At 48.7% G+C, this 12,968-nt stretch overlaps 1 protein-coding gene across 1 annotated transcript; it reads right to left on the bottom strand.

Annotated features, from left to right (window-relative positions):
- Window positions 1-9,096: 9,096 nt before the first annotated feature.
- On the bottom strand, window positions 9,097-11,017 carry LOC309566350 (E3 ubiquitin-protein ligase TRIM11-like). Its single transcript, XM_082271474.1, has 2 exons — window positions 9,344-11,017; window positions 9,097-9,199 (listed from the first exon to the last, which is right to left on the bottom strand). Exon 1 carries the CDS (start codon window positions 10,992-10,994, stop codon window positions 9,480-9,482), a length of 1,515 nt encoding a protein of 504 aa, XP_082127600.1. The 5' UTR covers window positions 10,995-11,017; the 3' UTR covers window positions 9,097-9,199; window positions 9,344-9,479.
- Window positions 11,018-12,968: the final 1,951 nt, after the last annotated feature.

The following is a 12,968-nucleotide window of genomic DNA, read 5'->3' on the forward strand; positions in this document are numbered from 1 at the left end:
GGAACCCTGCCGTGATTGGATGGAGTCAGGAGATGGGGGCGGGAGAATCCATACTTAACTCTTCACTACCCATGGCTTGTGCAAGATCTGACTGGCTTCAAAGATTGTGCAACTGGCTCAGTGATCTCTGTACAGCACTGCGGTATATAAATGTATAATAATAGTGTGTGACTGTGGGGGGCATTAGAGTGTAAGCTCCTCTGGTACAGAGACTGATGTGACTGTGGGGGGGGGACATTAGAATGTAAGCTCCTCTGGTACAGAGACTGATGTGACAGGGGGGGGGCATTCGAGAGTGAGCTCCTCTGGTGCAGAGACTGATGTGACTGTGGGGGGGGGGACATTAGAGTGTAAGCTCCTCTGGTACAGAGACTGATGTGACAGGGGGGGGGGGCATTCGAGAGTGAGCTCCTCTGGTGCAGAGACTGATGTGACTGTGGGGGGGGGGGACATTAGAGTGTAAGCTCCTCTGGTACAGAGACTGATGTGACTGGGGGGGGGGGGGGCATTAGAATGTAAGCTCCTCTGGTACAGAGACTGATGTGACTGTGGGGGGGGGGGACATTAGAGTGTAAGCTCCTCTGGTGCAGAGACTGATGTGACTATGGGGGGGGACATTAGAATGTAAGCTCCTCTGGTACAGAGACTGATGTGACAGGGGGGGGGGCATTCGAGAGTGAGCTCCTCTGGTGCAGAGACTGATGTGACTGTGGGGGGGGAGACATTAGAGTGTAAGCTCCTCTGGTACAGAGACTGATGTGACTATGGGGGGGGGGAGATTAGGATGTAAGCTCCTCTGGTACAGAGACTGATGTGCCTGTGGGGGGGGGGGGGACATTAGAATGTAAGCTCCTCTGGTACAGAGACTGATGTGACGGGGGGGGGGGCATTCGAGAGTGAGCTCCTCTGGTACAGAGACTGATGTGACTGTGGGGGGGGGGACATTAAAATGTAAGCTCCTCTGGTACAGAGACTGATGTGACGGGGGGGGGGGGGCATTCGAGAGTGAGCTCCTCTGGTGCAGAGACTGATGTGACTGTGGGGGGGGGGGGGACATTAGAATGTAAGTTCCTCTGGTACAGAGATTGATGTGACTGGGGGGGGGGGGCATTCGAGTGTAAGCTCCTCTGGTACAGTGACTGATATGATTGGCTCAGTGATCTCTGTACAGCACTGCGGTATATGTCAGAGCTATATAAATGTATAATAATAAGAGTGTGTGTCTGTGAGGGAGGGGACATTAGAGTGTAAGCTCCTCTGGTACAGAGACTAATGTGACTGTGGGGGGGGGGACATTAGAATGTAAGCTCCTCTGATACAGAGATAGATGTGACTGGGGGGAAGGGACATTAGAGTGTAAGCTCCTCTGGTACAGTGACTGATATGATTGGCTCAGTGTTCTCTGTACAGCACTGCGGTATATGTCAGAGCTATATAAATGTATAATAATAATAGTGTGTGCTCCTCTGGTACAGAGACTGATGTGCTGTGGGAGAGGGGACATTAGAGTGTAAGCTCCTCTGGTACAGAGACTGATGTGCTGTGGGAGAGGGGACATTAAAGTGCAAGCTCCTCTGGTACAGAGACTGATGTGACTGTGGGGGAGGGGACATTAAAGTGTAAGCTCCTCTGGTACAGAGACTGATGTGACTGTGGGGGAGGGGACATTAAAGTGCAAGCTCCTCTGGTACAGAGACTGATGTGACTGTGGGGGAGGGGACATTAAAGTGTAAGCTCCTCTGGTACAGAGACTGATGTGACTGTGGGGGAGGGGACATTAAAGTGTAAGCTCCTCTGGTACAGAGACTGATGTGACTGTGGGGGAGGGGACATTAAAGTGCAAGCTCCTCTGGTACAGAGACTGATGTGACTGTGGGGGAGGGGACATTAAAGTGTAAGCTCCTCTGGTACAGAGACTGATATGATTGGGTCAGTGATCTCTGTACAGCACTGCGGTATATGTCAGAGCTATATAAATGTATAAATGTCGTGGAATAGCGCCAAACTTCAGTACCTAAAAATCTCCATAGGGGACGCTTTAACATATTTTACAGGGTTTAGAGTTACAGAGGAGGTCCAGTGATAGAATTATTGCTCTCACGCCAACATTTTCGTTGATACTTCACATGTGTGGTTTGACCGTCGTTTGCATAAGTGGAAGTAACCTACGTATGCGTTCGCTTCTGCGTGCGAGCACACGGGGAGGGGGGGGGGGGGTGTTGCTTTTAATTTTTTATTATTTATTTTATTTTTTTACTTTTACACTTTCCCTTACATATTTTACTTTTTGATCACTTTTATTCCTATTACAAGGAACGTAAACATCTTTTGTAATAGGAATAGGGATGACAGGTCCTCTTTATGGAGGGATCCCCTGTAATAGGAATAGGGATGACGGGTCCTCTTTATGGAGGGATCCCCTGTAATAGGAATAGGGATGACAGGTCCTCTTTATGGAGGGATCCCCTGTAATAGGAATAGGGATGACAGGTCCTCTTTATGGAGGGATCCCCTGTAATAGGAATAGGGATGACAGATCCTCTTTATGGAGAGATCCCCTGTAATAGGAATAGAGATGACAGATCCTCTTTATGGAGGGATCCCCTTTAATAGGAATAGGGATGACGGGTCCCCTTTATGGAGGGATCCCCTGTAATAGGAATAGGGATGACGGGTCCCCTTTATGGAGGGATCCCCTGTAATAGGAATAGGGATGACGGGTCCCCTTTATGGAGGGATCCCCTGTAATAGGAATAGGGATGACAGATCCTCTTTATGGAGAGATCCCCTGTAATAGGAATAGAGATGACAGATCCTCTTTATGGAGGGATCCCCTTTAATAGGAATAGGGATGACGGGTCCTCTTTATGGAGGGATCCCCTGTAATAGGAATAGGGATGACAGATCCTCTTTATGGAGAGATCCCCTGTAATAGGAATAGAGATGACAGATCCTCTTTATGGAGGGATCCCCTTTAATAGGAATAGGGATGACGGGTCCTCTTTATGGAGGGATCCCCTGTAATAGGAATAGGGATGACGGGTCCCCTTTATGGAGGGATCCCCTGTAATAGGAATAGGGATGACAGATCCTCTTTATGGAGGGATCCCCTGTAATAGGAATAGGGATGACGGGTCCCCTTTATGGAGGGATCCCCTGTAATAGGAATAGGGATGACAGATCCTCTTTATGGAGAGATCCCCTGTAATAGGAATAGAGATGACAGATCCTCTTTATGGAGGGATCCCCTGTAATAGGAATAGGGATGACGGGTCCTCTTTATGGAGAGATCGCCTGTAATAGGAATAGGGATGACAGGTCCTCTTTATGGAGGGATCCCCTTTAATAGGAATAGGGATGACAGGTCCTCTTTATGGAGAGATCGGGGGTCTATAAGTCTTCATATCTCTCCTCTAGGCTCGATCTCAGGCTTTCTAATAAAAGAAAACAGCGGTGTTTACATCTGCCAGCCCCAGAAGTGACGTCATAACGTCGTGCCCGGCTTCCGAGAGTCAAAGAGTTGACCTGGGACCATCTGGTCCTTGGTCAGCTTTATGGTAAACTTCCACCGCTGGAGGGATCATTCTCTGGCTCGTCGATCCCACGGGTGAGCTGGTAGAAGCACAGGAGGGCGGTGGGAGGAGGGGTCGTCTGTAAAAACAATTAAGCGGCAGAACAGCCACTATGATTGTTTTTAGGGTGCAGGGAATGGGTGAAAACAAAGATATCTGGAAGATGCCTGCAGCTGCACCCATCATCCAGATATCGCCACTTCAAGTCCATGGGGTCATAGGATGGCGACACGGGGGAAGTGGTTAAAGTAGAGCAGTGCTGAATATCAAAAAATGGCCTGGTCATGAAGGGGGGGGGGTAAATCTCCCAGAGGATAAGTGGATGATTCCCTTTTGGTTGCTGTTATGTTATGGCACCCCACCCGGTGCAATAAATAGGTGACTGTCCTCTCTGTATGTCCCGTGTCACCTTGCTGTACAATCTGGTCCCCTTCCTGCGGCCCAGGCCGGACCTCCTACTGGACTGCAGCTGACAACCTCAACGCAGTTTGCTTTAAGAATATTTTATTTTTTATTATTCAAACTTTACAATCGACATTAGCTCCACCCCCCTCTGCAAAGGGGAAAACCAAACACATTTTTTAGACAAAAGGAAACATAAATCAATATAAAGACATCAAACTTATTAAGTGAATAAAACATATCAATTACAAATCAGCAATCTGTGACACTAGAAGGAAGAATTGTGATAAATATATGAAGCAGCGCTAAAAATTGAACTCAATATTGTGAAAACACAAAAATAAATCAATAAAATGACATCAAACTTATTAAGGGAAAAACTTCTATAAAGAAATCACATCAAAGAAAGTTTCACTTTTCAGCCCTTGTTTCTTCTGGACGATATTTATATATCTGGTGATTTCTTTACACACGTTCTCCACTTAGTTTGATGTCATTATATTGAATCATTTTTGTGCTTTCACAATATTGAGTTAAATTTTTTAGCGCTGCTTCATATACAGTATGTCACAAAAGTAAGTACACCCCTCACATTCTATCTTTTCATGTGACAACACTGAAGAAATGAGACTTTGCTACAATGTAAAGTAGTGAGTGTACAGCTTGTATAACAGTGTAAATTTACTGTCCCCTCAAAATAACTCAACACACAGCCATTAATGTCTAAACCGCTGGCAACAAAAGTCAGTACACCCCTAAGTGACAATGTCCAAATTGAGTCCAATTAGCCATTTTCCCTCCCCGGTGTCATGTGACTCGTTAGTGTTACAAGGTCTCAGGTGTGAATGGGGGGCAGGTGTGTTACATTTGGTGTTATCGCTCTCACTCTCTCATACTGGTCACTGGAAGTTCAACATGGCACCTCATGGCAAAGAACTCTCTGAGGATCTGAAAAAAGAATTGTTGCTCTACATAAAGATGGCCTAGGCTATAAGAAGATTGCCAAGACCCTGAAACTGAGCTGCAGCACAGTGGCCAAGACCATACAGCAGCTCCACTCAGAACAGGCCTCGCCATGGTCGACTAAAGAAGTTGAGTGCCGTGCTCAGCGTCATATCCAGAGGCTGTCTTTGGGAAATAGACGTATGAGTGCTGCCAGCATTGCTGCAGAGGTTGAAGTAGTGGGGGAGGGGTCAGCCTGTCAGTGCTCAGACCATACGCCGCACACTGCATCAAATTGGTCTGCATGGCTGTCATCCCAGAAGGAAGCCTCTTCTGAAGATGATGGACAAGAAAGCCTGCAAACAGTTTGCTGAAGACAAGCAGACTAAGGACATGGATTACTGGAACCATCTCCTGTGCTCTGATGAGACCAAGATAAACTTATTTGGTGTCAGATGGTGTCAGGCGTGTGTGGGGGCAACCAGGTGAGGAGTACAAAGACAAGTGTGTCTTCCTACAGTCAAGCATGGTGGTGGGAGTGTCATGGTCTGGGGCTGCATGAGTGCTGCCGGCACTGGGGAGCTACAGATCATTGAGGGAACCATGAATGCCAACATGTACTGTGACATACTGAAGCAGAGCATGATCCCCTCCCTTCAGAGACTGGGCCGCAGGGCAGTATTCCAACATAACGACCCCAAACACCTCCAAGATGACCACTGCCTTGCTAAAGAAGCTGAGGGTAAAGGTGATGGACTGGCCAAGCATGTCTCCAGACCTAAACCCTATTGATCATCTGTGGGGATCCTCAAACAGAAGGTGGAGGAGGGGAAGATCTCTAACATCCACCAGCTCTGTGATGTCATCATGGAGGAGGGGAAGAGGACTCCAGTGACAACCTGTGAAGCTCTGGTGAACTCCATGCCCAAGAGGGTTAAGGCAGTGCTGGAAAATAATGGTGGCCACACAAAATATTGACACTTTGGGCCCAATTCGGACATTGTCACTTAGGGGTGTACTGACTTTTGTTGCCAGCGGTTTAGACATTAATGGCTGTGTGTTGTCACTTAGGGGTGTACTGACTTTTGTTGCCAGCGGTTTAGACATTAATGGCTGTGTGTTGAGTTATTTTGAGGGGACAGTAAATTTACACTGTTATACAAGCTGTACACTCACTACTTTACATTGTAGCAAAGTCTCATTTCTTCAGTGTTGTCACATGAAAAGATAGAATAAAATATTTACAAACATGTGAGGGGTGTACTTACTTTTGTCAGACACTGTATTTATCACAATTCTTGCATCTAGTGTCACGGCTGCTCATTCGTAAATGATTTGTTTTAGTGCGGATATCCTATATGATTTGTAAAAGGTAACATGAGACAATTCCAACCATAATATAACCCGGCTCTAATCCCAGACTGTATAGAAAGGATATTGAAAAACAATGTGAATCCGTATTCGGCTCGGTTCACATTGGTGCGATTCAGGAATCCTGCGAATCCACTGCGGGTTCCCGCATCGCACCCGATTCGAAGGCAGTTCACACTGCCATATGCGAATTGCTGGGGGTGTCAATACAAAGATCGGTTCGCATATCGCAGTGCGAACTGACGATTCGGACAGGAATCGGATCGCATGGGTGTGACCAAAAGTGTCCAGCATGAGTTTGTTCCGAATACAATCTGTATGTCTTCCATCACACCAGTGTGATCCGAGCCTTAAACCCAAAAGCAAATATTTATTATATTGCAGCTTCCCAATTCTTAGATGTGACGGCTGCTTTAGTTTTCTTTTTTAGGCTTTCTTTCTTCTTATTTCCTCTGGTGATCAGGCCAGTAAGTCTGTTGTTTTCTTTTAAAGAACAAGCTCTTTTGCAAATGTAGCAGATAGAAAGATGAGACAATCCATTTAACACTGACAGGGGTTCTTACAATGATCCGCTTTTATTTATTCATGTAAAACCTTTATTCCAAAAGAAACAAAAAACTGTTACTGTAACTGAGTATAAAGTGTGAGCCAGGGTTTGGCTTCAATTTGTTAAAAAATCGAAATCTGCTAGTACATCTAACACTCCCCTCCCCCGAGACTGACAAGGCTGCACTCCAAAGGTGCCCCCTGTGCTCCTTCATCCTGAGTGTGTTACTGGCCAGATCAACAGATGAAAGCAGAGGGGAAAAGAAAACAAATGCAGCCGCCACATCTAATGATTGGTGAGCTTTAATATAGGACATTTTTGGTTTTGGGTTTAGTACCGCCCACATCACAGTGCCCCCTTACATCAGGTGATCCCATCAGGGTGCCCTCTTACATCAGATGACCCCACCAGAGTGCCCCCTTACATCAGGTGACCCCATCAGAGTGCCCCCTTACATCAGGTGACCCCATCAGAGTGCCCCCTTACATCAGGTGACCCCCATCAGGGTGACCCCATCAGAGTGCCCCCTTAAATCAGGTGACCCCATCAGAGTACCCCCTTACATCAGGTGTCCTCATCAGGGTGCCCTCTTACATCAGGTGTCCCCCATCACAGTGCCCCCTTACATCAGGTGTCCCCTATCACAGTGCCCCCTTACATCAGGTGACCCCATCAGAGTGCCCCCTTATATCAGTTGCCCCCATCACAGTGCCCCCTTATATCAGGTGACCCCACCAGAGCGCCTTCTTACATCAGGTGACCCCATCAGGGTGCCCCCTTACATCAGGTGACCCTATCTGAGTGCCCCCTTACATCAGGTGACCCCATCAGAGTGCCCCCTTACATCAGGTGACCCCATCAGAGTGCCCCCTTACATCAGGTGACCCCATCAGAGTGCCCTCTTACATCAGGTGACCCCATCAGAGTGCCCCCTTACATCAGGTGACCCCATCAGAGTGCCCCCTTACATCAGGTGACCCCATCAAAGTGCCCCCTTACATCAGGTGACCCCATCAGGGTGCCCTCTTACATCAGGTGCCCCCATCACAGTGCCCCCTTATATCAGGTGACCCCATCAGGGTGCACCCTTACATCAGGTGACCCTATCTGAGTGCCCTCTTACATCAGGTGACCCCATCAGAGTGCCCTCTTACATCAGGTGACCCCATCAGAGTGCCCCCTTACATCAGGTGACCCCATCAGAGTGCCCCTTACATCAGGTGCCCCCATCACAGTGCCCCCTTACATCAGGTGACCCCATCAGGGTGCCCTCTTACATCAGGTGCCCCCATCACAGTGCCCCCTTATATCAGGTGACCCCATCAGAGTGCCCCCTTACATCAGGTGACTCCATCAGAGTGCCCCTTACATCAGGTGACCCCATCACAGTGTCCCTATACATCAGGTGACCCCATCACAGTGCCCTCCTACATCAGGTAACTCCCTTCAGAGTGCCCCTTTACTGTACATAAGGCGTCCCCATCAGAGTGCCCCCTTACATCAGGTGTCCCCTATCACAGTGCCCTCTTACATCAGGTGTCCCCTATCACAGTGCCCCCTTACATCAGGTGTCCCCCATCACAGTGCCCCCTTACATCAGGTGTCCCCCATCACAGTGCCCCCTTACATCAGGTGTCCCCCATCACAGTGCCCCCTTACACCAGGTGTCCCCCATCACAGTGCCCCCTTACACCAGGTGTCCCCCATCACAGTGCCCCCTTACATCAGGTGTCCCCCATCACAGTGCCCCCTTACATCAGGTGTCCCCCATCACAGTGCCCCCTTACATCAGGTGTCCCCCATCACAGTGCCCCCTTACATCAGGTGTCCCCTATCACAGTGCCCCCTTACATCAGGTGTCCCCCATCACAGTGCCCCCTTACACCAGGTGTCCCCCATCACAGTGCCCCCTTACATCAGGTGTCCTCATCATTAAAAACAGGCTGAAGGTCACCCTTCTGTGCAGTTGGGGTTGGGGCATGCACATGACATCACTGGTTGCTGGGATGCTGGCGGCCCTAGCAACCAATAACTACGAAGGAGGAGTCTCCTGCACTAGGGACTGACTGACTGGCTGGTTGGTGGTCTGGATAGGACTGTCACTCGCTCTGACTCCAGACTGCGGTCCACCATTTAGTGATTACTGCTGCCAAGAACATAAATGGAATATTCTGTAGCCCTTAGATGTGGTGGCTGCATTGGTTTTCCTTTTTCAAGCTTTTTTCACTTTATTTTCATCTAATGACCCTGCCACTCACAGCACTGTATCTATGGAGGAGCAGCCTTGACACCCTAGGACAGGACTACAGAACACCTTCCTGTCTTTTTATCTCCATAACATAGAGGGAGGTGTTCTGTATCCTAGCTGACAGCGCTGTTTGAGATATTATTAGTGCACAGGAAGTTATGAGGACACTGGATTTCAGGCAGGATCAACAGGAATATTTTTATAAAAGTCTCAACCTTTTCCCGATGTGGCCCGGCCTCACTGATAAGTGAAAATAGTTACTTGGTGGACAAATGACTAGCAGTGAATAGGACAAGGATTATTTCCAGGGACACTTTTTGGTCAGGGAAAATAGGAACTGCCCCCAGAAATAAGAGACCTTCACCCTAAATCATGGGGCACTCTGTGCTTTGAAAACCTAATTTTTGACTCTCACCCAGCCCGTATATACACCAAGCACCAAAAGAAGAGGTTCGGAAAAGGTGGCAGAAAAAGTGTAGAGAAGACTGACAGGGTCACAAAGCTCGTAGAAGGATATCTGGCCGGCCTCGTAGTCCAGATAAACCCCCAGGCTGTTGCTGGATGGTTTCTGCGGCACCCCTAACACCCTCCTGTCATGTATAGCAAAGTACTGATTGAAATACCTACACAGGCCCCAGGACTTGTTGCTGTGTCCAATCAGGGAGTGGTAGCCTTTCCTGGTGATACTGGGATAGGCCATGCCAAGTCTCCAGTTGCCCCCTTCTCCAGTCTCTACCTCCCAGTAATGTTTGCCAGAGAGGACACTTTTTCTCCCCAAGACCTGATTATACTGAAATCTCTCCAGCATCTTGGTGCGATTCTGGCTCATCTCTGAGGCCGACACGGTTTTCAGGTCCCCAGATAGACAAATGTTATTGGAAGCCGTGTTGATGTCCAGTTCAAAGTCTGGATCCTGCCGGACGTAGAAGTCTTTCTTGGCACCGATAATAATATCCGTTAAACTAGTGTGCAAAGTCGCTGAGATCAGGCCCTCGTCTAAGTCGCCAACTGGTTTTTGCTTAGCGCTCGTGTAGGATCCATTCTCGGTCTTCCCGAAGTCCTCTTTGCTGGTCTTCCACTCTTGAAGAATGGATAAGGGGTCATTCCTGTTGCACAGCTCCTCGATGTCGCGAATCTTCCTGGACAGCTCATCCTTCTTTATTTCCAACTGCTGGATGAGATCTGCAACAGAGAGAGAAGTCTGCTCTTCCTTCCGGCTGATGTCGCTCAGGACTTTCTTCTCCAGGTTGTCCAGTTGTCTCTTGATGTCTCTAAACATGGCGCTGACCTTCTCTTTTATAATAGCCAACTTTTCTTGGGTTGTTCTACCGGTCTCTTGAAGAACCTGGACCATGCCCTCGTCCTCCGCTATCTTAAAGGCCAGTCGGTCCAGAAGTTCTCTTCCTAATTCTTTCATCTCCGTTGAGGCCTCCTGGACCGGCTTCACCTGGTGGTTGGCGTGTTCCTCGGACAGAATACAGGCATCGCAGATAAACTCGCCATCGTCACAGCAGTAATATGCAAGGACTTTCTTGTGTGCCGGACAGACCAGGTTCAGGTCACTTAGAACGTGTTCCTCAGACTTGCTGTGTACATTCAGGTGGTCGTCACACAGAGAAGATTCACACAATAGACAACATTTAACCGCCGGCACCGGAGATTCAATACAAAACTCACAGAGGCTTCCAGGCTCTTCATGCAGCGATTGATCCTTCCATGGGACAGGCCTCTCTTGGAACTTTTCTTTGCATTCTGGACAGGTATAAAGTCCAAACTCCTCCTGGGTATCCAGAACCTGGTCTAAGCAGATCCGGCAGAAGCTGTGTCCGCAGGTCAGTGCCACGGGATCGGAGTAAAGGTTCTGACAGATGGAGCAGTTCAGCAGCTCGTGTCTCAGATCAGCGGAAGCCATCGTTAGAAATGCAAAACAGGAGGTGAAAGTGTTTAAGTAATCCAGAAGAGCTTGTTTGACTCCAAATAAGGGTGAGCCTCGCCCGACAAACCTCACCTACCAATTATCATTATTATTTAACCATCTCTAGTCCGGGCGCCTGAGCCTTTTATCAGTCAGCATCTAACATTGGATCTATCCGTGTTCTCCCCTGACTACTACACAGCTTTTATCATTGATGGTCTATATGGGCATTTTCTAGGTGAAAAGGAAAGAGATTGTCAAACAAATGGCATCAGTGGCTGGGCTCCGCCCTGGGGGACATTCACTAATGCAGTGCCATCTTAAGAGAATTAAAGGGCCCCGAGCATTGCAGTGCACTGGGGCCCCACCTACACAATCACCCACGAGAATAAAAATACTAATTATCAATAAGGGGATATTTATCAGTACAGCAGTGCCAGGCTAATGGCAGCTTCCAAGTTCGGTGACTGGGTCCGGTGAACACACACATGGATGGGAGTCAGAGACTCGACTGTCCCATGTGCGGCTGTTCCCATGGAGGCGGACAGCCATTCCTGCAGTTATGGGCTCCCCCTCCATGGCCCAAGTGGTCTGACAGCAGCGCAGGGCCGACAGGCGCTTGCCACCTGCTAATTTGGGCAGCGGGATGCACACGAAAATCAGGACTAATGCTTGGCTGGGGCTGGGTGCCCATTCGGTAAGTTGGCCCTGGCACTAATGCAGTGGTCTCCAAACTGTGGCCCGGGGGGCCGGATGCAGCCCTTTGCTTGGCTTTATCCGGTCCTTGGGGCACTAATTCCGTCCACTGACACCAAGAATGGGACATTATTCCTCTCACTGACACCATCAAAAGGGCACATGGCCTCCCACTTTTTTTTCTTGGTTGGACTAGATGGACTTGTGTCTTTTTTTAACCTGACTAACTATGTAACCAACGATGGAGCACAATTCCTTGCATTGACACCGATCATGGGACACAATTTGCCCCACTGACACCAATGATGGGGCACTATTCCTCCCACTGACACCAATGTTGGGACACTATTCCTCCCACTGACACCAATGATGGGGTACTATTCCTCCCACTGACACCAATGATGGGGCACTATTCCTCCCACTGACACCAATGATGGGGCACTATTCCTCCCACTGACACCAATGATGGGGCACTATTCCTCCCACTGACACCAATGATGGGACACTATTCCTCCCACTGACACCAATGATGGGACTCTATTCCTCCCACTGATACCAACAATGGGGCAGAATTCCTCCCACTGATACCAATAATGGGACACTATTCCTCCCACTGACACCAATGATGGGGTACTATTCCTCCCACTGACACCAATGATGGGGCACTATTCCTCCCACTGACACCAATGATGGGGCACTATTCCTTCCACTGATACCAATGATGGGGCACTATTCCTTCCACTGACACCAATGATGGGGCACTATTCCTCCCACTGACACCAATGATGGGGCACTATTCCTTCCACTGACACCAATGATGGGACACTATTCCTCCCACTGACACCAATGATGGGGCACTATTCCTCCCACTGACACCAACTATGGGGCACTATTCCTTCCACTGACACCAATGATGGGACACTATTCCTCCCACTGACACCAATGATGGGGCACTATTCCTTCCACTGATACCAATGATGGGGCACTATTCCTTCCACTGACATCAATGATGGGGCACTATTCCTCCCACTGACACCAAAGATAGGGCATTGTTTATTCCTACTGGATACCGAGACATCTCATACTCCCCCTGGCCCTAGTCTGGCCCCCCTAAAGTCTGAAGGACAGTAAACCGGCCCATTGTTTGGAAAGTTTGGAGCTCCTATGACCCTCCTATTTAGGATCACAGGTCTCTGTATTGATTCCACAAGCCCCTCCCCCTCACAGTTAGAAAACACCCCCTAGGGTCACATTTAACCCTTTGATCGCCCCTGG

The sequence above is a fragment of the Pelophylax lessonae genome (assembly GCF_965119305.1).
Source record: "Pelophylax lessonae genome assembly, chromosome: 11".
NCBI lineage: Eukaryota > Metazoa > Chordata > Amphibia > Anura > Ranidae > Pelophylax > Pelophylax lessonae.

Coding starts and splice junctions, on each gene's coding strand:
- LOC309566350 (XM_082271474.1), bottom strand. CDS start 10,994: ATGGCTTCCGCTGATCTGAGACACGAGCTGCTGAACTGCTCCATCTGT.